The 19,298-nt window shown below is 45.3% G+C and overlaps 3 protein-coding genes across 3 annotated transcripts; all 3 read right to left on the minus strand.

Moving 5' to 3' along the window:
* Positions 1 to 1,582: 1,582 nt before the first annotated feature.
* LOC308399157 (neuroepithelial cell-transforming gene 1 protein-like) lies at positions 1,583 to 5,408 on the minus strand. Its single transcript, XM_080886190.1, has 9 exons — positions 5,131 to 5,408; positions 4,901 to 5,008; positions 4,639 to 4,803; positions 4,372 to 4,434; positions 3,972 to 4,145; positions 3,615 to 3,872; positions 3,359 to 3,529; positions 3,028 to 3,214; positions 1,583 to 2,941 (listed from the first exon to the last, which is right to left on the minus strand). Exons 1-9 carry the CDS (start codon positions 5,221 to 5,223, stop codon positions 2,511 to 2,513), a joined length of 1,650 nt encoding a protein of 549 aa, XP_080742316.1. The 5' UTR covers positions 5,224 to 5,408; the 3' UTR covers positions 1,583 to 2,510.
* Positions 5,409 to 8,631: 3,223 nt separating this feature from the next.
* LOC308400313 (neuroepithelial cell-transforming gene 1 protein-like) lies at positions 8,632 to 12,173 on the minus strand. The gene is made up of 9 exons (XM_080887951.1): positions 11,896 to 12,173; positions 11,666 to 11,773; positions 11,404 to 11,568; positions 11,137 to 11,199; positions 10,737 to 10,910; positions 10,380 to 10,637; positions 10,124 to 10,294; positions 9,793 to 9,979; positions 8,632 to 9,706 (listed from the first exon to the last, which is right to left on the minus strand). The coding sequence occupies exons 1-9, from the start codon at positions 11,986 to 11,988 to the stop codon at positions 9,276 to 9,278; spliced, it is 1,650 nt and encodes a 549-aa protein (XP_080744077.1). The 5' UTR covers positions 11,989 to 12,173; the 3' UTR covers positions 8,632 to 9,275.
* Positions 12,174 to 15,431: 3,258 nt separating this feature from the next.
* On the minus strand, positions 15,432 to 18,942 carry LOC308400131 (neuroepithelial cell-transforming gene 1 protein-like). Its single transcript, XM_080887630.1, has 9 exons — positions 18,665 to 18,942; positions 18,435 to 18,542; positions 18,173 to 18,337; positions 17,906 to 17,968; positions 17,506 to 17,679; positions 17,149 to 17,406; positions 16,893 to 17,063; positions 16,562 to 16,748; positions 15,432 to 16,475 (listed from the first exon to the last, which is right to left on the minus strand). Exons 1-9 carry the CDS (start codon positions 18,755 to 18,757, stop codon positions 16,045 to 16,047), a joined length of 1,650 nt encoding a protein of 549 aa, XP_080743756.1. The 5' UTR covers positions 18,758 to 18,942; the 3' UTR covers positions 15,432 to 16,044.
* Between the last annotated feature and the right edge of the window lie 356 nt (positions 18,943 to 19,298).

A 19,298-nucleotide genomic window follows, 5' to 3' on the forward strand; every position in this document is an offset into this window, starting at 1 on the left:
CATAGGGCGAGAGGCGGGGTACACCCTGGACAGGTCGCCAGTCTGTCGCAGGGCTAACACACAAGGACAGACAACCATTCATACTCACATTCACACCTAGTGGCAATTTGGATTATCCAATTAACCTATCCCCACAAGCTGCATGTCTTTGGACAGTGGGAGGAAGCCGGAGTACCCGGAGGGAACCCACGCAGACACGGGGAGAACATGCAAACTCCACACAGAAAGACCCCGGCCTGATGGTGGAATTGAACTCAGGACCTTCTTGCTGTGCGGCAACAGTGCTAACCACCGTGCCACCGTGCTGCCCTGGATCGCTGGCCTTAAAATGAAAACAAATATTAAAAAACCCCACAAACAATTTAGTTACTGGTTAGTCCTACAAACTAAAAACATTAATGTACAGTCCGGCATCAAAAGGAGTCTAAAACTGATTTTTAAAAGTCAAAAAGTTACAAAGTGCTATTTTAAGATCATATCTAAATCTGGTGAGCAGCAATGGTCTGCTAAAGATACTGTCAGCTTGTTTTTGTTTTTCTTATAATCACCACAATAAATTGTTGCTTTTAAGGCGTTTTTAAGACACATAATTACCTCCTTTTCCGCTTCCCTTTTCCCAATCTGCTTCCAGAATCTGACTCAGTCTGCAGATCAGAGGTTGCTTCAGACCTCCGCAGTTTCACCCTGGGATTTTCATAGTTTTCTGTAAATTTTTGACATACATCAACAAAATGTTGTTAGTGAAATTACAGGGAAATTTTTTGTTCTGTCTTTAATGACAGAATATTTGGTAGCAATAAACAAAAATGCTTCTTACCAGCTTTCCCCAAGATGCGAACTCTGTACTGTGACCAGTTTGCATCTGGAGTAACTCCATCCTTATTGATATTGACTTTCCCTGGTGGCCAGAAACAAGAATCTTCCGCTGGTCCTGTAAACCACTTGCAAGGAATTATGGATGCACCTCCACCATCCAGAAAATCAACAACTGCAAATGGTAGCATGCTGGTGAGAAAGCAAAAAGAAGCCAACTAGTACAGCAGTGGCAATGCCACATATCCAGACTTCAGTGGCAAAAGCACCATTTTCTGTTTTAATTCATCAAGTAATACAAGATTCATTTGTTTAGACAGATTTGAAACAAAGTAAATTCCAAGGCATGTTGAGTCCAATGGATAGCTGAAAAAGGCATTACAGTTTTCAAAGACCTGACACAGTGCTTTGACAACTTGGCAATCCTGTAAAATGTTTGCCACAATAAGAATTGTTCCCCCTACATTGAAACAGTTATCTCCCATGGAGCAAGAAACACATGTCTGTCCATCAGTGTATTTTCTGTACTGCTTAAAAGTTCCAAGATCACTTGTTATTGGTCCAGACTTATGAAGCCGTTTAAGAGGAGCGGGAACAGACATCCTCTCTTTTCTTCTGAATACTTTGCGTCTCATAGACGCGCTTGACAATTTGTTCCACAGGTTTATGAGGCCTCTGCACAATCTTTTTCAGTTTACCCAGGAAGGTTTCAAATGGGAAGCAGGAAATACTGTTGATGGGAGTTACACATGTCACACTGAGCGTTTCACTTCCTAATCGTTCTCGTCTTCGTTCTCTTCTGCCTTCAACAACTTTCATCGTCGCTCAGTCCCGTCCCTCGGGACAGTTGCATACATCATGCCGCCTCTTCAGGTGCAAGCGGCGTCCACAACTAAAGCTCCATGCAAGATCCTACACTGAAAAGTGATCCGCCTCATTCTCAGGAATCAGCTTTTTAAGAAACCAACGTGGCTCAGTTCAAAATTTTGTCTTAAACAAAACTCATCATCTCGTCTGCGATATGAGTTCATCACGGTTTTTTGCTGACATATCATCTGTTCTGGAATGAAATTAATGCCTCTGTAGTAAATAAAATAAAATAATATCTGGCTTCTAGCATCTGTTATTTAAGGAATGTATAAAAATAAGACATCTTCTGCTCAGTCTAAAAACCCAACTATGACAGAAATCTGTTTGTGTGGTACACCTCACCTTTTTAGGGGTCGGCTTTTTGTCTTTCACCTTGACATCGGCAAATGTTCAAAAACCTGCCCTAACAGCTAAAACTCTGCTGCTTTACAATACCTAAAACAATACTAGGATAGATCTGAAAATATAAAGTGTATTATCCCCCAAAGAAAGGTCTAAAAGAATGTTTAAATATGAACTTTATAGTAAACAGGATCTGATGCACCAACTCTTTCTTCAAGAACTCAGCAAACTGGCCACACCGAGTGTGAACCGTGGGTTTACTTCTTGTCATGCTTCCCTTTTAGAGCTGAACCACGTGCACCCCCCTCCAGAATACTGTGTCTCTATGGGATGCACTTGGATGGAGGAGTAAGGTAAATAGCTGCCAAGGAGGACAGTAACAGAACACTGCTGTAATAACACGCAGACACTCATAAATGTGCTGTGCTGTTTTATGTACAGGAAAAACAAAGAGGTCCATCCACGTTCTCTACCAACGCTCCACCTCACACCATCGCCTCTTTTCTCTTCCCTAAAGAACACAGAGCCTTCTTGTCCTTTTTGGTTTTATGTGTCGTGGGTGAGGATGACGTCGATGACACGGACGTCGTGGACGATGGCGGGGAGCGAGGCGAAGGGGACGCAGTGGTGGGGCTGTTGCACAGTGAGGCGGGGGCCGACTGAGAGCCTGGTTGCGGGTAGTTCTCGTCTGCTTCCTCCATGTGGATGATGGCAGAAACGGAGGAAGGGCGGCGCTTGGAACGGACGCTGCCTGTAGGCGGGCTGGGGCTGGAGGGCTCGCTCAGAGGCTGGTGGACGGCAATGGCACTACGGAGGCAGTTGAGCCACTGCTGCTTGTGGAAGACGTCGTTGACCTGCAGAGTGTGTGACTGTGCCTGGCTCGGGTCTTGGGAACGTACCCGGAAAATGTTCTTGGCTGCAGAGAAAGCAGAGAGCGTCATTAGGAACGGGGGCAAAGTGCTGCTCAGGCTACTAGCGGACACTTTCTGGGACGAGCCTTACCTTTGTCTGCATTGCTGAAGGCTCCTCTGAAAAAGCCGCCCATTCTGACATCGCCATCTTGCAGGTCCTCCAGCACCAGATCCTGCACTGCGATTGGCTGCCGGTACACCTGGAAGCACTGGCGCTCGTTCCTGGTGACGGGGCGGGTCAGGATCAGCAGGTCGGTGAACAGGAACACGTGCAGCTTCTGAAAGAATTTCCAGGAAAAACAGAAACTTTCAAACCAGAGCATCATCTGAGCACATAGCCCGCCTCATGTGGGACGGCAGCCTCGTGTTAACATGCAAAGAGAAGCACCGAAGGACGACTTGGAAGTGTGCGCTGTGCTCACCGTGCCGCTCTTGTTGCGCAGCTCCCCGTGACACAGAAGACTCTTGCACCGTTCGATGCGAGCGTCCCTCTGCCTGTCGTCCAGATACTCCAGCTTGTCGATGTAGTACTGGCACTCGGACTCCCCTTTCTTCTTGTTGATGTCAGACAAAACTCCCTGGATGACAGTGATCTGAACACACAAGCAGCCTAATTATTACATGGGAGAGGCACTATGATGGATCAGTGTGTTGAACCAGTTTGTCTCCTGGACTTACAGCTTCCTGCAGGCTGGCAGCATCGGGGTGTTCTGCTGGAGTGTGTCTCAGGATTTCCTTGAGCAGTAGGGGGTACTTGACCAGGCGGGATCTGGGAATGTCCAGGAAGCTCCACAGGTCCAGTTTCCGACTAAAAGGTGACTCGAGGCACCGCTGCAGGAAGTCCTGCACACGTGGGTCTTGCTTCTTCTGGTCCAGCAGCGCCTTGGCTGCCAGCTGGTTACTGCAGTAGTCTTTGTAGGCATTGAGCCTGGGCAGCTGCAAAGGAAGGAGGGACTCTTTATCTAACTGCTAATTCAAAATACGGTTTTACTAGCGTAAAAGCTTTTGATGGCTCAAAAAGTCAAAGACACTTACCCAGCTAATAACAATTTGCCCAATCTGGCCCACGGTCCTGTCTGGCCCCGTGGCTTTGGAGAGCTGCGCCAGAAGGTCCTCGTGCAGTGGGATGTAGGCATCCAAGTTGCCGAAAATGTGAGTAAGCTCCTCCTCTGACATGATGGACAGCTTCAGCATCGGGTCGTGGTACGCCTGTGGATGGAGCAAAGTGATCAGTAATATCTGGGCAGAGCTTTGGGAGCGGCTACTAAAAATATCTTGGTCAACAGTTTTAGGGGTACAAAAAAAAAAAAGACAGAGGAACAATCCCTGTCTTTTTATAGCTCCTGGCTGCGCTGCATTCAAAGCCTGCCAGACTGATTTAATCTGTTTGCTTTATATGTACTCCCGCTGCCTCAGAGCTTTTAAAATGACAAACCTTGCATGCAAGCTGCAGGTCCTCAATCAGATGCTGTTCTCCACGAAACAGCTCAAATATGGCCTGAGGAATGGGAGAAGGCACAGACAGATGTTTTTTTAGTAAACATGTAAATCAGGTTGTCATTACATCGTAGCCTAAACCATAGTGAGCTTAGCCAAGATGGCTGAATGGCTTCTAGTCCAATTTAAACCATTTGACACAAAGACATGTGAACTAGTCTAGCAAGCATGTAGAATTCATCCCTGCCTGGACTCCTGGACTCACCTCTTGCCGCTTGATCTCTTTGGTGGAGAAAGTTCCTTTCTGGTGGATGTCTAATGTCTCGGACCATAAGGTGCTGTTCCTCCTTTTAGGTGGTGTGGGGGCCGCTGCCTTGCTGCAAGGCTTCTGGGGCATGCCTGGCAACTTGCCATCGCCCCAGAAAGAGGCCTTCAGAAAGAAAGAACACCACATGTCAGACATGTTGAAAGGGATGTCCCTGTCCCCCCAATGCGCTGTGTTTCCATTGGATGCCGTGAGCGCTTACCTTGATGGTTTGGGCGAAGCGCCGGAAGACCCCATTCTTTACCGGAGAAATGAGGTTGGCTAGCGACGTCACCCTGCCGAGAGAACGGACGTGCTTGTTGCTGGGTTCCTGCAGAAGGAGGCAAAAACAGAAGGGGAGGTTAGTCGTGCAGTTATTCTATCATAACACTATGACTTCATTTCCAGCAGCTCTGGTCAAACATTTACAGAGTAAAGTTTCAGCCATCTCACCTCTAACTCCTTGTTGGCCTGGTTCTGGCAGTCTGTCACTTGCAGAGTCCGTTTGATAGGCACCAAGCTACCCACTTCATCGTAAGCCACCATATCTTTCAGTAGAAACACAGTATCCTTTTAATCCTCACGAGTTGGCTTCAAGTAATCCACACCAGAGAGAAAAAAGGTGGCAGAAAATCAAGAGTTATAAGCACGTAAAAAGACGGAACAGATACACCTTCCCCCTGTTTGGCTTTTTCTGGCATGGGGCTCCCTCATCACTCTGCCTCACACTGACAAACCATTTGTTACATTCTTCTACATTTAGTTCAGATTTCTGATTTTACTTTTAAATCCAAAGTTAACTGAATAGTAGAAAATATGTCCAAGAGAGACACGATCTGTGCAGCAGGGCTCATTAATTACACTGTTCTGCACATACATTAGCTGAATAACTGATGGATACTCTGAGGCATTGTTTCTTTTTACCAAATTCATCAGGATAAGGGCCAGAGGCAGGAAACAGGTTGATTTTTTCATCTTGTCCCATCAGTCTTGAGCTCCTTACCTTCAGTCGTCTACAGGACAGAGGCTCTTATCATGTGAAGACAGTTTGGTGAAGGGCTGAAAGACTAAAACAGTAACTTACTATGATAAAGATTTATGATTCTACTGCACAGAGAGAGAATGACAGTAAAAAGATAAAACATTGGTATCCATGTTATTTTAAATATCAACCATTGCTCCTAACTGACAGAAACCATGACAACCAACACAGTTCTCAGTGCTAATGGAAACATTAACCCTTTAAGACTTACCATAGAACCAAGTCTGCCAGAGCTTATATTCTATTTTTACATGCTGTGGAGCCATTTTTGGGAGCATTTCAAGTTGCTATACATCAAAACAACCATTATAGCCCAGATTTTAATAATATGTCTGCATTAAGTGAATAATAATTACATAAATTGCAAAAAAGTGCAATAAACTCCCAAAAATTTGAAAATCGTTTTTGCTTTTTTAACATATATTTCTAGTTAGAGAAATTTAAGAGGCTTATCCCTCAAAACTGTAAATACAAAAAAGTTGCACAAAATAGTTTCCCACCACAGGAAATTTATTTTGAGTGTCTTCATAGTTTTATTTTTGAAATACACCAATTTTTATATACTGCAGGAAAAACGAAAATAAATACTATACTGAAAGTTTGCAAAAAAGCAGCATATGCATCAAAATAAACTATTTCCAGCAGTGCAGTATGAGTCCTAAGCATCCCAGAAACGACACCGAAAGTCATAAAGTCAAAGATAACTTTTAAAAACACCAGTATAAGCTCATGAGGCCCTGATGGTAAAAAAAAAAAAAAAAAAAAAACTACATTTCCGCGAAAATGACATCACTTCTTTTATTTTATCTATTTTATTTTCAAAAACAGCAACTTTTGTGGAGCTCACCTTCCACTACTTCATTGCACTGAGGAGAGACTGTAGCATTCGACTGTGGATCCTCTGAGTCTCCTTAATGTCTTCCAGGAGGGTTAGAACACGTACAAACATGCTGGTATTGGTGGCTTGTACAAGTTGTCTTGGAACTGGTTGTGAAACCACAGGTGAAGGAGTTGAGGGTGGTGGTGCTGGAGCCAATCCCAGCTGTCATAGGGCGAGAGGCGGGGTACACCCTGGACAGGTCGCCAGTCTGTCGCAGGGCTAACACACAAGGACAGACAACCATTCATACTCACATTCACACCTAGTGGCAATTTGGATTATCCAATTAACCTATCCCCACAAGCTGCATGTCTTTGGACAGTGGGAGGAAGCCGGAGTACCCGGAGGGAACCCACGCAGACACGGGGAGAACATGCAAACTCCACACAGAAAGACCCCGGCCTGATGGTGGAATTGAACTCAGGACCTTCTTGCTGTGCGGCAACAGTGCTAACCACCGTGCCACCGTGCTGCCCTGGATCGCTGGCCTTAAAATGAAAACAAATATTAAAAAACCCCACAAACAATTTAGTTACTGGTTAGTCCTACAAACTAAAAACATTAATGTACAGTCCGGCATCAAAAGGAGTCTAAAACTGATTTTTAAAAGTCAAAAAGTTACAAAGTGCTATTTTAAGATCATATCTAAATCTGGTGAGCAGCAATGGTCTGCTAAAGATACTGTCAGCTTGTTTTTGTTTTTCTTATAATCACCACAATAAATTGTTGCTTTTAAGGCGTTTTTAAGACACATAATTACCTCCTTTTCCGCTTCCCTTTTCCCAATCTGCTTCCAGAATCTGACTCAGTCTGCAGATCAGAGGTTGCTTCAGACCTCCGCAGTTTCACCCTGGGATTTTCATAGTTTTCTGTAAATTTTTGACATACATCAACAAAATGTTGTTAGTGAAATTACAGGGAAATTTTTTGTTCTGTCTTTAATGACAGAATATTTGGTAGCAATAAACAAAAATGCTTCTTACCAGCTTTCCCCAAGATGCGAACTCTGTACTGTGACCAGTTTGCATCTGGAGTAACTCCATCCTTATTGATATTGACTCTCCCTGGTGGCCAGAAACAAGAATCTTCCGCTGGTCCTGTAAACCACTTGCAAGGAATTATGGATGCACCTCCACCATCCAGAAAATCAACAACTGCAAATGGTAGCATGCTGGTGAGAAAGCAAAAAGAAGCCAACTAGTACAGCAGTGGCAATGCCACATATCCAGACTTCAGTGGCAAAAGCACCATTTTCTGTTTTAATTCATCAAGTAATACAAGATTCATTTGTTTAGACAGATTTGAAACAAAGTAAATTCCAAGGCATGTTGAGTCCAATGGATAGCTGAAAAAGGCATTACAGTTTTCAAAGACCTGACACAGTGCTTTGACAACTTGGCAATCCTGTAAAATGTTTGCCACAATAAGAATTGTTCCCCCTACATTGAAACAGTTATCTCCCATGGAGCAAGAAACACATGTCTGTCCATCAGTGTATTTTCTGTACTGCTTAAAAGTTCCAAGATCACTTGTTATTGGTCCAGACTTATGAAGCCGTTTAAGAGGAGCGGGAACAGACATCCTCTCTTTTCTTCTGAATACTTTGCGTCTCATAGACGCGCTTGACAATTTGTTCCACAGGTTTATGAGGCCTCTGCACAATCTTTTTCAGTTTACCCAGGAAGGTTTCAAATGGGAAGCAGGAAATACTGTTGATGGGAGTTACACATGTCACACTGAGCGTTTCACTTCCTAATCGTTCTCGTCTTCGTTCTCTTCTGCCTTCAACAACTTTCATCGTCGCTCAGTCCCGTCCCTCGGGACAGTTGCATACATCATGCCGCCTCTTCAGGTGCAAGCGGCGTCCACAACTAAAGCTCCATGCAAGATCCTACACTGAAAAGTGATCCGCCTCATTCTCAGGAATCAGCTTTTTAAGAAACCAACGTGGCTCAGTTCAAAATTTTGTCTTAAACAAAACTCATCATCTCGTCTGCGATATGAGTTCATCACGGTTTTTTGCTGACATATCATCTGTTCTGGAATGAAATTAATGCCTCTGTAGTAAATAAAATAAAATAATATCTGGCTTCTAGCATCTGTTATTTAAGGAATGTATAAAAATAAGACATCTTCTGCTCAGTCTAAAAACCCAACTATGACAGAAATCTGTTTGTGTGGTACACCTCACCTTTTTAGGGGTCGGCTTTTTGTCTTTCACCTTGACATCGGCAAATGTTCAAAAACCTGCCCTAACAGCTAAAACTCTGCTGCTTTACAATACCTAAAACAATACTAGGATAGATCTGAAAATATAAAGTGTATTATCCCCCAAAGAAAGGTCTAAAAGAATGTTTAAATATGAACTTTATAGTAAACAGGATCTGATGCACCAACTCTTTCTTCAAGAACTCAGCAAACTGGCCACACCGAGTGTGAACCGTGGGTTTACTTCTTGTCATGCTTCCCTTTTAGAGCTGAACCACGTGCACCCCCCTCCAGAATACTGTGTCTCTATGGGATGCACTTGGATGGAGGAGTAAGGTAAATAGCTGCCAAGGAGGACAGTAACAGAACACTGCTGTAATAACACGCAGACACTCATAAATGTGCTGTGCTGTTTTATGTACAGGAAAAACAAAGAGGTCCATCCACGTTCTCTACCAACGCTCCACCTCACACCATCGTCTCTTTTCTCTTCCCTAAAGAACACAGAGCCTTCTTGTCCTTTTTGGTTTTATGTGTCGTGGGTGAGGATGACGTCGATGACACGGACGTCGTGGACGATGGCGGGGAGCGAGGCGAAGGGGACGCAGTGGTGGGGCTGTTGCACAGTGAGGCGGGGGCCGACTGAGAGCCTGGCTGCGGGTAGTTCTCGTCTGCTTCCTCCATGTGGATGATGGCAGAAACGGAGGAAGGGCGGCGCTTGGAACGGACGCTGCCTGTAGGCGGGCTGGGGCTGGAGGGCTCGCTCAGAGGCTGGTGGACGGCAATGGCACTACGGAGGCAGTTGAGCCACTGCTGCTTGTGGAAGACGTCGTTGACCTGCAGAGTGTGTGACTGTGCCTGGCTCGGGTCTTGGGAACGTACCCGGAAAATGTTCTTGGCTGCAGAGAAAGCAGAGAGCGTCATTAGGAACGGGGGCAAAGTGCTGCTCAGGCTACTAGCGGACACTTTCTGGGACGAGCCTTACCTTTGTCTGCATTGCTGAAGGCTCCTCTGAAAAAGCCGCCCATTCTGACATCGCCATCTTGCAGGTCCTCCAGCACCAGATCCTGCACTGCGATTGGCTGCCGGTACACCTGGAAGCACTGGCGCTCGTTCCTGGTGACGGGGCGGGTCAGGATCAGCAGGTCGGTGAACAGGAACACGTGCAGCTTCTGAAAGAATTTCCAGGAAAAACAGAAACTTTCAAACCAGAGCATCATCTGAGCACATAGCCCGCCTCATGTGGGACGGCAGCCTCGTGTTAACATGCAAAGAGAAGCACCGAAGGACGACTTGGAAGTGTGCGCTGTGCTCACCGTGCCGCTCTTGTTGCGCAGCTCCCCGTGACACAGAAGACTCTTGCACCGTTCGATGCGAGCGTCCCTCTGCCTGTCGTCCAGATACTCCAGCTTGTCGATGTAGTACTGGCACTCGGACTCCCCTTTCTTCTTGTTGATGTCAGACAAAACTCCCTGGATGACAGTGATCTGAACACACAAGCAGCCTAATTATTACATGGGAGAGGCACTATGATGGATCAGTGTGTTGAACCAGTTTGTCTCCTGGACTTACAGCTTCCTGCAGGCTGGCAGCATCGGGGTGTTCTGCTGGAGTGTGTCTCAGGATTTCCTTGAGCAGTAGGGGGTACTTGACCAGGCGGGATCTGGGAATGTCCAGGAAGCTCCACAGGTCCAGTTTCCGACTAAAAGGTGACTCGAGGCACCGCTGCAGGAAGTCCTGCACACGTGGGTCTTGCTTCTTCTGGTCCAGCAGCGCCTTGGCTGCCAGCTGGTTACTGCAGTAGTCTTTGTAGGCATTGAGCCTGGGCAGCTGCAAAGGAAGGAGGGACTCTTTATCTAACTGCTAATTCAAAATACGGTTTTACTAGCGTAAAAGCTTTTGATGGCTCAAAAAGTCAAAGACACTTACCCAGCTAATAACAATTTGCCCAATCTGGCCCACGGTCCTGTCTGGCCCCGTGGCTTTGGAGAGCTGCGCCAGAAGGTCCTCGTGCAGTGGGATGTAGGCATCCAAGTTGCCGAAAATGTGAGTAAGCTCCTCCTCTGACATGATGGACAGCTTCAGCATCGGGTCGTGGTACGCCTGTGGATGGAGCAAAGTGATCAGTAATATCTGGGCAGAGCTTTGGGAGCGGCTACTAAAAATATCTTGGTCAACAGTTTTAGGGGTACAAAAAAAAAAAAGACAGAGGAACAATCCCTGTCTTTTTATAGCTCCTGGCTGCGCTGCATTCAAAGCCTGCCAGACTGATTTAATCTGTTTGCTTTATATGTACTCCCGCTGCCTCAGAGCTTTTAAAATGACAAACCTTGCATGCAAGCTGCAGGTCCTCAATCAGATGCTGTTCTCCACGAAACAGCTCAAATATGGCCTGAGGAATGGGAGAAGGCACAGACAGATGTTTTTTTAGTAAACATGTAAATCAGGTTGTCATTACATCGTAGCCTAAACCATAGTGAGCTTAGCCAAGATGGCTGAATGGCTTCTAGTCCAATTTAAACCATTTGACACAAAGACATGTGAACTAGTCTAGCAAGCATGTAGAATTCATCCCTGTCTGGACTCCTGGACTCACCTCTTGCCGCTTGATCTCTTTGGTGGAGAAAGTTCCTTTCTGGTGGATGTCTAATGTCTCGGACCATAAGGTGCTGTTCCTCCTTTTAGGTGGTGTGGGGGCCGCTGCCTTGCTGCAAGGCTTCTGGGGCATGCCTGGCAACTTGCCATCGCCCCAGAAAGAGGCCTTCAGAAAGAAAGAACACCACATGTCAGACATGTTGAAAGGGATGTCCCTGTCCCCCCAATGCGCTGTGTTTCCATTGGATGCCGTGAGCGCTTACCTTGATGGTTTGGGCGAAGCGCCGGAAGACCCCATTCTTTACCGGAGAAATGAGGTTGGCTAGCGACGTCACCCTGCCGAGAGAACGGACGTGCTTGTTGCTGGGTTCCTGCAGAAGGAGGCAAAAACAGAAGGGGAGCTTAGTCGTGCAGTTATTCTATCATAACACTATGACTTCATTTCCAGCAGCTCTGGTCAAACATTTACAGAGTAAAGTTTCAGCCATCTCACCTCTAACTCCTTGTTGGCCTGGTTCTGGCAGTCTGTCACTTGCAGAGTCCGTTTGATAGGCACCAAGCTACCCACTTCATCGTAAGCCACCATATCTTTCAGTAGAAACACAGTATCCTTTTAATCCTCACGAGTTGGCTTCAAGTAATCCACACCAGAGAGAAAAAAGGTGGCAGAAAATCAAGAGTTATAAGCACGTAAAAAGACGGAACAGATACACCTTCCCCCTGTTTGGCTTTTTCTGGCATGGGGCTCCCTCATCACTCTGCCTCACACTGACAAACCATTTGTTACATTCTTCTACATTTAGTTCAGATTTCTGATTTTACTTTTAAATCCAAAGTTAACTGAATAGTAGAAAATATGTCCAAGAGAGACACGATCTGTGCAGCAGGGCTCATTAATTACACTGTTCTGCACATACATTAGCTGAATAACTGATGGATACTCTGAGGCATTGTTTCTTTTTACCAAATTCATCAGGATAAGGGCCAGAGGCAGGAAACAGGTTGATTTTTTCATCTTGTCCCATCAGTCTTGAGCTCCTTACCTTCAGTCGTCTACAGGACAGAGGCTCTTATCATGTGAAGACAGTTTGGTGAAGGGCTGAAAGACTAAAACAGTAACTTACTATGATAAAGATTTATGATTCTACTGCACAGAGAGAGAATGACAGTAAAAAGATAAAACATTGGTATCCATGTTATTTTAAATATCAACCATTGCTCCTAACTGACAGAAACCATGACAACCAACACAGTTCTCAGTGCTAATGGAAACATTAACCCTTTAAGACTTACCATAGAACCAAGTCTGCCAGAGCTTATATTCTATTTTTACATGCTGTGGAGCCATTTTTGGGAGCATTTCAAGTTGCTATACATCAAAACAACCATTATAGCCCAGATTTTAATAATATGTCTGCATTAAGTGAATAATAATTACATAAATTGCAAAAAAGTGCAATAAACTCCCAAAAATTTGAAAATCGTTTTTGCTTTTTTAACATATATTTCTAGTTAGAGAAATTTAAGAGGCTTATCCCTCAAAACTGTAAATACAAAAAAGTTGCACAAAATAGTTTCCCACCACAGGAAATTTATTTTGAGTGTCTTCATAGTTTTATTTTTGAAATACACCAATTTTTATATACTGCAGGAAAAACGAAAATAAATACTATACTGAAAGTTTGCAAAAAAGCAGCATATGCATCAAAATAAACTATTTCCAGCAGTGCAGTATGAGTCCTAAGCATCCCAGAAACGACACCGAAAGTCATAAAGTCAAAGATAACTTTTAAAAACACCAGTATAAGCTCATGAGGCCCTGATGGTAAAAAAAAAAAAAAAAAAAAAAAAAACTACATTTCCGCGAAAATGACATCACTTCTTTTATTTTATCTATTTTATTTTCAAAAACAGCAACTTTTGTGGAGCTCACCTTCCACTACTTCATTGCACTGAGGAGAGACTGTAGCATTCGACTGTGGATCCTCTGAGTCTCCTTAATGTCTTCCAGGAGGGTTAGAACACGTACAAACATGCTGGTATTGGTGGCTTGTACAAGTTGTCTTGGAACTGGTTGTGAAACCACAGGTGAAGGAGTTGAGGGTGGTGGTGCTGGAGCCAATCCCAGCTGTCATAGGGCGAGAGGCGGGGTACACCCTGGACAGGTCGCCAGTCTGTCGCAGGGCTAACACACAAGGACAGACAACCATTCATACTCACATTCACACCTAGTGGCAATTTGGATTATCCAATTAACCTATCCCCACAAGCTGCATGTCTTTGGACAGTGGGAGGAAGCCGGAGTACCCGGAGGGAACCCACGCAGACACGGGGAGAACATGCAAACTCCACACAGAAAGACCCCGGCCTGATGGTGGAATTGAACTCAGGACCTTCTTGCTGTGCGGCAACAGTGCTAACCACCGTGCCACCGTGCTGCCCTGGATCGCTGGCCTTAAAATGAAAACAAATATTAAAAAACCCCACAAACAATTTAGTTACTGGTTAGTCCTACAAACTAAAAACATTAATGTACAGTCCGGCATCAAAAGGAGTCTAAAACTGATTTTTAAAAGTCAAAAAGTTACAAAGTGCTATTTTAAGATCATATCTAAATCTGGTGAGCAGCAATGGTCTGCTAAAGATACTGTCAGCTTGTTTTTGTTTTTCTTATAATCACCACAATAAATTGTTGCTTTTAAGGCGTTTTTAAGACACATAATTACCTCCTTTTCCGCTTCCCTTTTCCCAATCTGCTTCCAGAATCTGACTCAGTCTGCAGATCAGAGGTTGCTTCAGACCTCCGCAGTTTCACCCTGGGATTTTCATAGTTTTCTGTAAATTTTTGACATACATCAACAAAATGTTGTTAGTGAAATTACAGGGAAATTTTTTGTTCTGTCTTTAATGACAGAATATTTGGTAGCAATAAACAAAAATGCTTCTTACCAGCTTTCCCCAAGATGCGAACTCTGTACTGTGACCAGTTTGCATCTGGAGTAACTCCATCCTTATTGATATTGACTTTCCCTGGTGGCCAGAAACAAGAATCTTCCGCTGGTCCTGTAAACCACTTGCAAGGAATTATGGATGCACCTCCACCATCCAGAAAATCAACAACTGCAAATGGTAGCATGCTGGTGAGAAAGCAAAAAGAAGCCAACTAGTACAGCAGTGGCAATGCCACATATCCAGACTTCAGTGGCAAAAGCACCATTTTCTGTTTTAATTCATCAAGTAATACAAGATTCATTTGTTTAGACAGATTTGAAACAAAGTAAATTCCAAGGCATGTTGAGTCCAATGGATAGCTGAAAAAGGCATTACAGTTTTCAAAGACCTGACACAGTGCTTTGACAACTTGGCAATCCTGTAAAATGTTTGCCACAATAAGAATTGTTCCCCCTACATTGAAACAGTTATCTCCCATGGAGCAAGAAACACATGTCTGTCCATCAGTGTATTTTCTGTACTGCTTAAAAGTTCCAAGATCACTTGTTATTGGTCCAGACTTATGAAGCCGTTTAAGAGGAGCGGGAACAGACATCCTCTCTTTTCTTCTGAATACTTTGCGTCTCATAGACGCGCTTGACAATTTGTTCCACAGGTTTATGAGGCCTCTGCACAATCTTTTTCAGTTTACCCAGGAAGGTTTCAAATGGGAAGCAGGAAATACTGTTGATGGGAGTTACACATGTCACACTGAGCGTTTCACTTCCTAATCGTTCTCGTCTTCGTTCTCTTCTGCCTTCAACAACTTTCATCGTCGCTCAGTCCCATCCCTCGGGACAGTTGCATACATCATGCCGCCTCTTCAGGTGCAAGCGGCGTCCACAACTAAAGCTCCATGCAAGATCCTACACTGAAAAGTGATCCGCCTCATTCTCAGGAATCAGCTTTTTAAGAAACCAACGTGGCTCAGTTCAAAATTTTGTCTTAAACAAAACTCATCATCTCGTCTGCGATATGAGTTCATCACGGTTTTTTGCTGACATATCATCTGTTCTGGAATGAAATTAATGCCTCTGTAGTAAATAAAATAAAATAATATCTGGCTTCTAGCATCTGTTATTTAAGGAATGTATAAAAATAAGACATCTTCTGCTCAGTCTAAAAACCCAACTATGACAGAAATCTGTTTGTGTGGTACACCTCACCTTTTTAGGGGTCGGCTTTTTGTCTTTCACCTTGACATCGGCAAATGTTCAAAAACCTGCCCTAACAGCTAAAACTCTGCTGCTTTACAATACCTAAAACAATACTAGGATAGATCTGAAAATATAAAGTGTATTATCCCCCAAAGAAAGGTCTAAAAGAATGTTTAAATATGAACTTTATAGTAAACAGGATCTGATGCACCAACTCTTTCTTCAAGAACTCAGCAAACTGGCCACACCGAGTGTGAACCGTGGGTTTACTTCTTGTCATGCTTCCCTTTTAGAGCTGAACCACGTGCACCCCCCTCCAGAATACTGTGTCTCTATGGGATGCACTTGGATGGAGGAGTAAGGTAAATAGCTGCCAAGGAGGACAGTAACAGAACACTGCTGTAATAACACGCAGACACTCATAAATGTGCTGTGCTGTTTTATGTACAGGAAAAACAAAGAGGTCCATCCACGTTCTCTACCAACGCTCCACCTCACACCATCGCCTCTTTTCTCTTCCCTAAAGAACACAGAGCCTTCTTGTCCTTTTTGGTTTTATGTGTCGTGGGTGAGGATGACGTCGATGACACGGACGTCGTGGACGATGGCGGGGAGCGAGGCGAAGGGGACGCAGTGGTGGGGCTGTTGCACAGTGAGGCGGGGGCCGACTGAGAGCCTGGCTGCGGGTAGTTCTCGTCTGCTTCCTCCATGTGGATGATGGCAGAAACGGAGGAAGGGCGGCGCTTGGAACGGACGCTGCCTGTAGGCGGGCTGGGGCTGGAGGGCTCGCTCAGAGGCTGGTGGACGTCAATGGCACTACGGAGGCAGTTGAGCCACTGCTGCTTGTGGAAGACGTCGTTGACCTGCAGAGTGTGTGACTGTGCCTGGCTCGGGTCTTGGGAACGTACCCGGAAAATGTTCTTGGCTGCAGAGAAAGCAGAGAGCGTCATTAGGAACGGGGGCAAAGTGCTGCTCAGGCTACTAGCGGACACTTTCTGGGACGAGCCTTACCTTTGTCTGCATTGCTGAAGGCTCCTCTGAAAAAGCCGCCCATTCTGACATCGCCATCTTGCAGGTCCTCCAGCACCAGATCCTGCACTGCGATTGGCTGCCGGTACACCTGGAAGCACTGGCGCTCGTTCCTGGTGACGGGGCGGGTCAGGATCAGCAGGTCGGTGAACAGGAACACGTGCAGCTTCTGAAAGAATTTCCAGGAAAAACAGAAACTTTCAAACCAGAGCATCATCTGAGCACATAGCCCGCCTCATGTGGGACGGCAGCCTCGTGTTAACATGCAAAGAGAAGCACCGAAGGACGACTTGGAAGTGTGCGCTGTGCTCACCGTGCCGCTCTTGTTGCGCAGCTCCCCGTGACACAGAAGACTCTTGCACCGTTCGATGCGAGCGTCCCTCTGCCTGTCGTCCAGATACTCCAGCTTGTCGATGTAGTACTGGCACTCGGACTCCCCTTTCTTCTTGTTGATGTCAGACAAAACTCCCTGGATGACAGTGATCTGAACACACAAGCAGCCTAATTATTACATGGGAGAGGCACTATGATGGATCAGTGTGTTGAACCAGTTTGTCTCCTGGACTTACAGCTTCCTGCAGGCTGGCAGCATCGGGGTGTTCTGCTGGAGTGTGTCTCAGGATTTCCTTGAGCAGTAGGGGGTACTTGACCAGGCGGGATCTGGGAATGTCCAGGAAGCTCCACAGGTCCAGTTTCCGACTAAAAGGTGACTCGAGGCACCGCTGCAGGAAGTCCTGCACACGTGGGTCTTGCTTCTTCTGGTCCAGCAGCGCCTTGGCTGCCAGCTGGTTACTGCAGTAGTCTTTGTAGGCATTGAGCCTGGGCAGCTGCAAAGGAAGGAGGGACTCTTTATCTAACTGCTAATTCAAAATACGGTTTTACTAGCGTAAAAGCTTTTGATGGCTCAAAAAGTCAAAGACACTTACCCAGCTAATAACAATTTGCCCAATCTGGCCCACGGTCCTGTCTGGCCCCGTGGCTTTGGAGAGCTGCGCCAGAAGGTCCTCGTGCAGTGGGATGTAGGCATCCAAGTTGCCGAAAATGTGAGTAAGCTCCTCCTCTGACATGATGGACAGCTTCAGCATCGGGTCGTGGTACGCCTGTGGATGGAGCAAAGTGATCAGTAATATCTGGGCAGAGCTTTGGGAGCGGCTACTAAAAATATCTTGGTCAACAGTTTTAGGGGTACAAAAAAAAAAAAGACAGAGGAACAATCCCTGTCTTTTTATAGCTCCTGGCTGCGCTGCATTCAAAGCCTGCCAGACTGATTTAATCTGTTTGCTTTATATGTACTCCCGCTGCCTCAGAGCTTTTAAAATGACAAACCTTGCATGCAAGCTGCAGGTCCTCAATCAGATGCTGTTCTCCACGAAACAGCTCAAATATGGCCTGAGGAATGGGAGAAGGCACAGACAGATGTTTTTTTAGTAAACATGTAAATCAGGTTGTCATTACATCGTAGCCTAAACCATAGTGAGCTTAGCCAAGATGGCTGAATGGCTTCTAGTCCAATTTAAACCATTTGACACAAAGACATGTGAACTAGTCTAGCAAGCATGTAGAATTCATCCCTGCCTGGACTCCTGGACTCACCTCTTGCCGCTTGATCTCTTTGGTGGAGAAAGTTCCTTTCTGGTGGATGTCTAATGTCTCGGACCATAAGGTGCTGTTCCTCCTTTTAGGTGGTGTGGGGGCCGCTGCCTTGCTGCAAGGCTTCTGGGGCATGCCTGGCAACTTGCCATCGCCCCAGAAAGAGGCCTTCAGAAAGAAAGAACACCACATGTCAGACATGTTGAAAGGGATGTCCCTGTCCCCCCAATGCGCTGTGTTTCCATTGGATGCCGTGAGCGCTTACCTTGATGGTTTGGGCGAAGCGCCGGAAGACCCCATTCTTTACCGGAGAAATGAGGTTGGCTAGCGACGTCACCCTGCCGAGAGAACGGACGTGCTTGTTGCTGGGTTCCTGCAGAAGGAGGCAAAAACAGAAGGGGAGGTTAGTCGTGCAGTTATTCTATCATAACACTATGACTTCATTTCCAGCAGCTCTGGTCAAACATTTACAGAGTAAAGTTTCAGCCATCTCACCTCTAACTCCTTGTTGGCCTGGTTCTGGCAGTCTGTCACTTGCAGAGTCCGTTTGATAGGCACCAAGCTACCCACTTCATCGTAAGCCACCATATCTTTCAGTAGAAACACAGTATCCTTTTAATCCTCACGAGTTGGCTTCAAGTAATCCACACCAGAGAGAAAAAAGGTGGCAGAAAATCAAGAGTTATAAGCACGTAAAAAGACGGAACAGATACACCTTCCCCCTGTTTGGCTTTTTCTGGCATGGGGCTCCCTCATCACTCTGCCTCACACTGACAAACCATTTGTTACATTCTTCTACATTTAGTTCAGATTTCTGATTTTACTTTTAAATCCAAAGTTAACTGAATAGTAGAAAATATGTCCAAGAGAGACACGATCTGTGCAGCAGGGCTCATTAATTACACTGTTCTGCACATACATTAGCTGAATAACTGATGGATACTCTGAGGCATTGTTTCTTTTTACCAAATTCATCAGGATAAGGGCCAGAGGCAGGAAACAGGTTGATTTTTTCATCTTGTCCCATCAGTCTTGAGCTCCTTACCTTCAGTCGTCTACAGGACAGAGGCTCTTATCATGTGAAGACAGTTTGGTGAAGGGCTGAAAGACTAAAACAGTAACTTACTAT

Source organism: Rhamphochromis sp. 'chilingali' (assembly GCF_963969265.1).
Source record: "Rhamphochromis sp. 'chilingali' genome assembly, chromosome: 7".
NCBI lineage: Eukaryota > Metazoa > Chordata > Actinopteri > Cichliformes > Cichlidae > Rhamphochromis > Rhamphochromis sp. 'chilingali'.

Coding starts and splice junctions, on each gene's coding strand:
- LOC308399157 (XM_080886190.1), bottom strand. CDS start 5,223: ATGGTGGCTTACGATGAAGTGGGTAGCTTGGTGCCTATCAAACGGACT. Junction 5,009..5,130: donor AGGCCAACAAGGAGTTAGAG/GTGAGATGGCTG, acceptor CTCCTTCTGCAG/GAACCCAGCAACAAGCACGT. Junction 3,530..3,614: donor CTGCCAGCCTGCAGGAAGCT/GTAAGTCCAGGA, acceptor TTGTGTGTTCAG/ATCACTGTCATCCAGGGAGT.
- LOC308400313 (XM_080887951.1), bottom strand. CDS start 11,988: ATGGTGGCTTACGATGAAGTGGGTAGCTTGGTGCCTATCAAACGGACT. Junction 10,911..11,136: donor ACCTGCAGCTTGCATGCAAG/GTTTGTCATTTT, acceptor CTCCATCCACAG/GCGTACCACGACCCGATGCT. Junction 10,638..10,736: donor GGCAAATTGTTATTAGCTGG/GTAAGTGTCTTT, acceptor CTTCCTTTGCAG/CTGCCCAGGCTCAATGCCTA.
- LOC308400131 (XM_080887630.1), bottom strand. CDS start 18,757: ATGGTGGCTTACGATGAAGTGGGTAGCTTGGTGCCTATCAAACGGACT. Junction 17,680..17,905: donor ACCTGCAGCTTGCATGCAAG/GTTTGTCATTTT, acceptor CTCCATCCACAG/GCGTACCACGACCCGATGCT. Junction 16,476..16,561: donor CTTCAGCAATGCAGACAAAG/GTAAGGCTCGTC, acceptor CTTTCTCTGCAG/CCAAGAACATTTTCCGGGTA.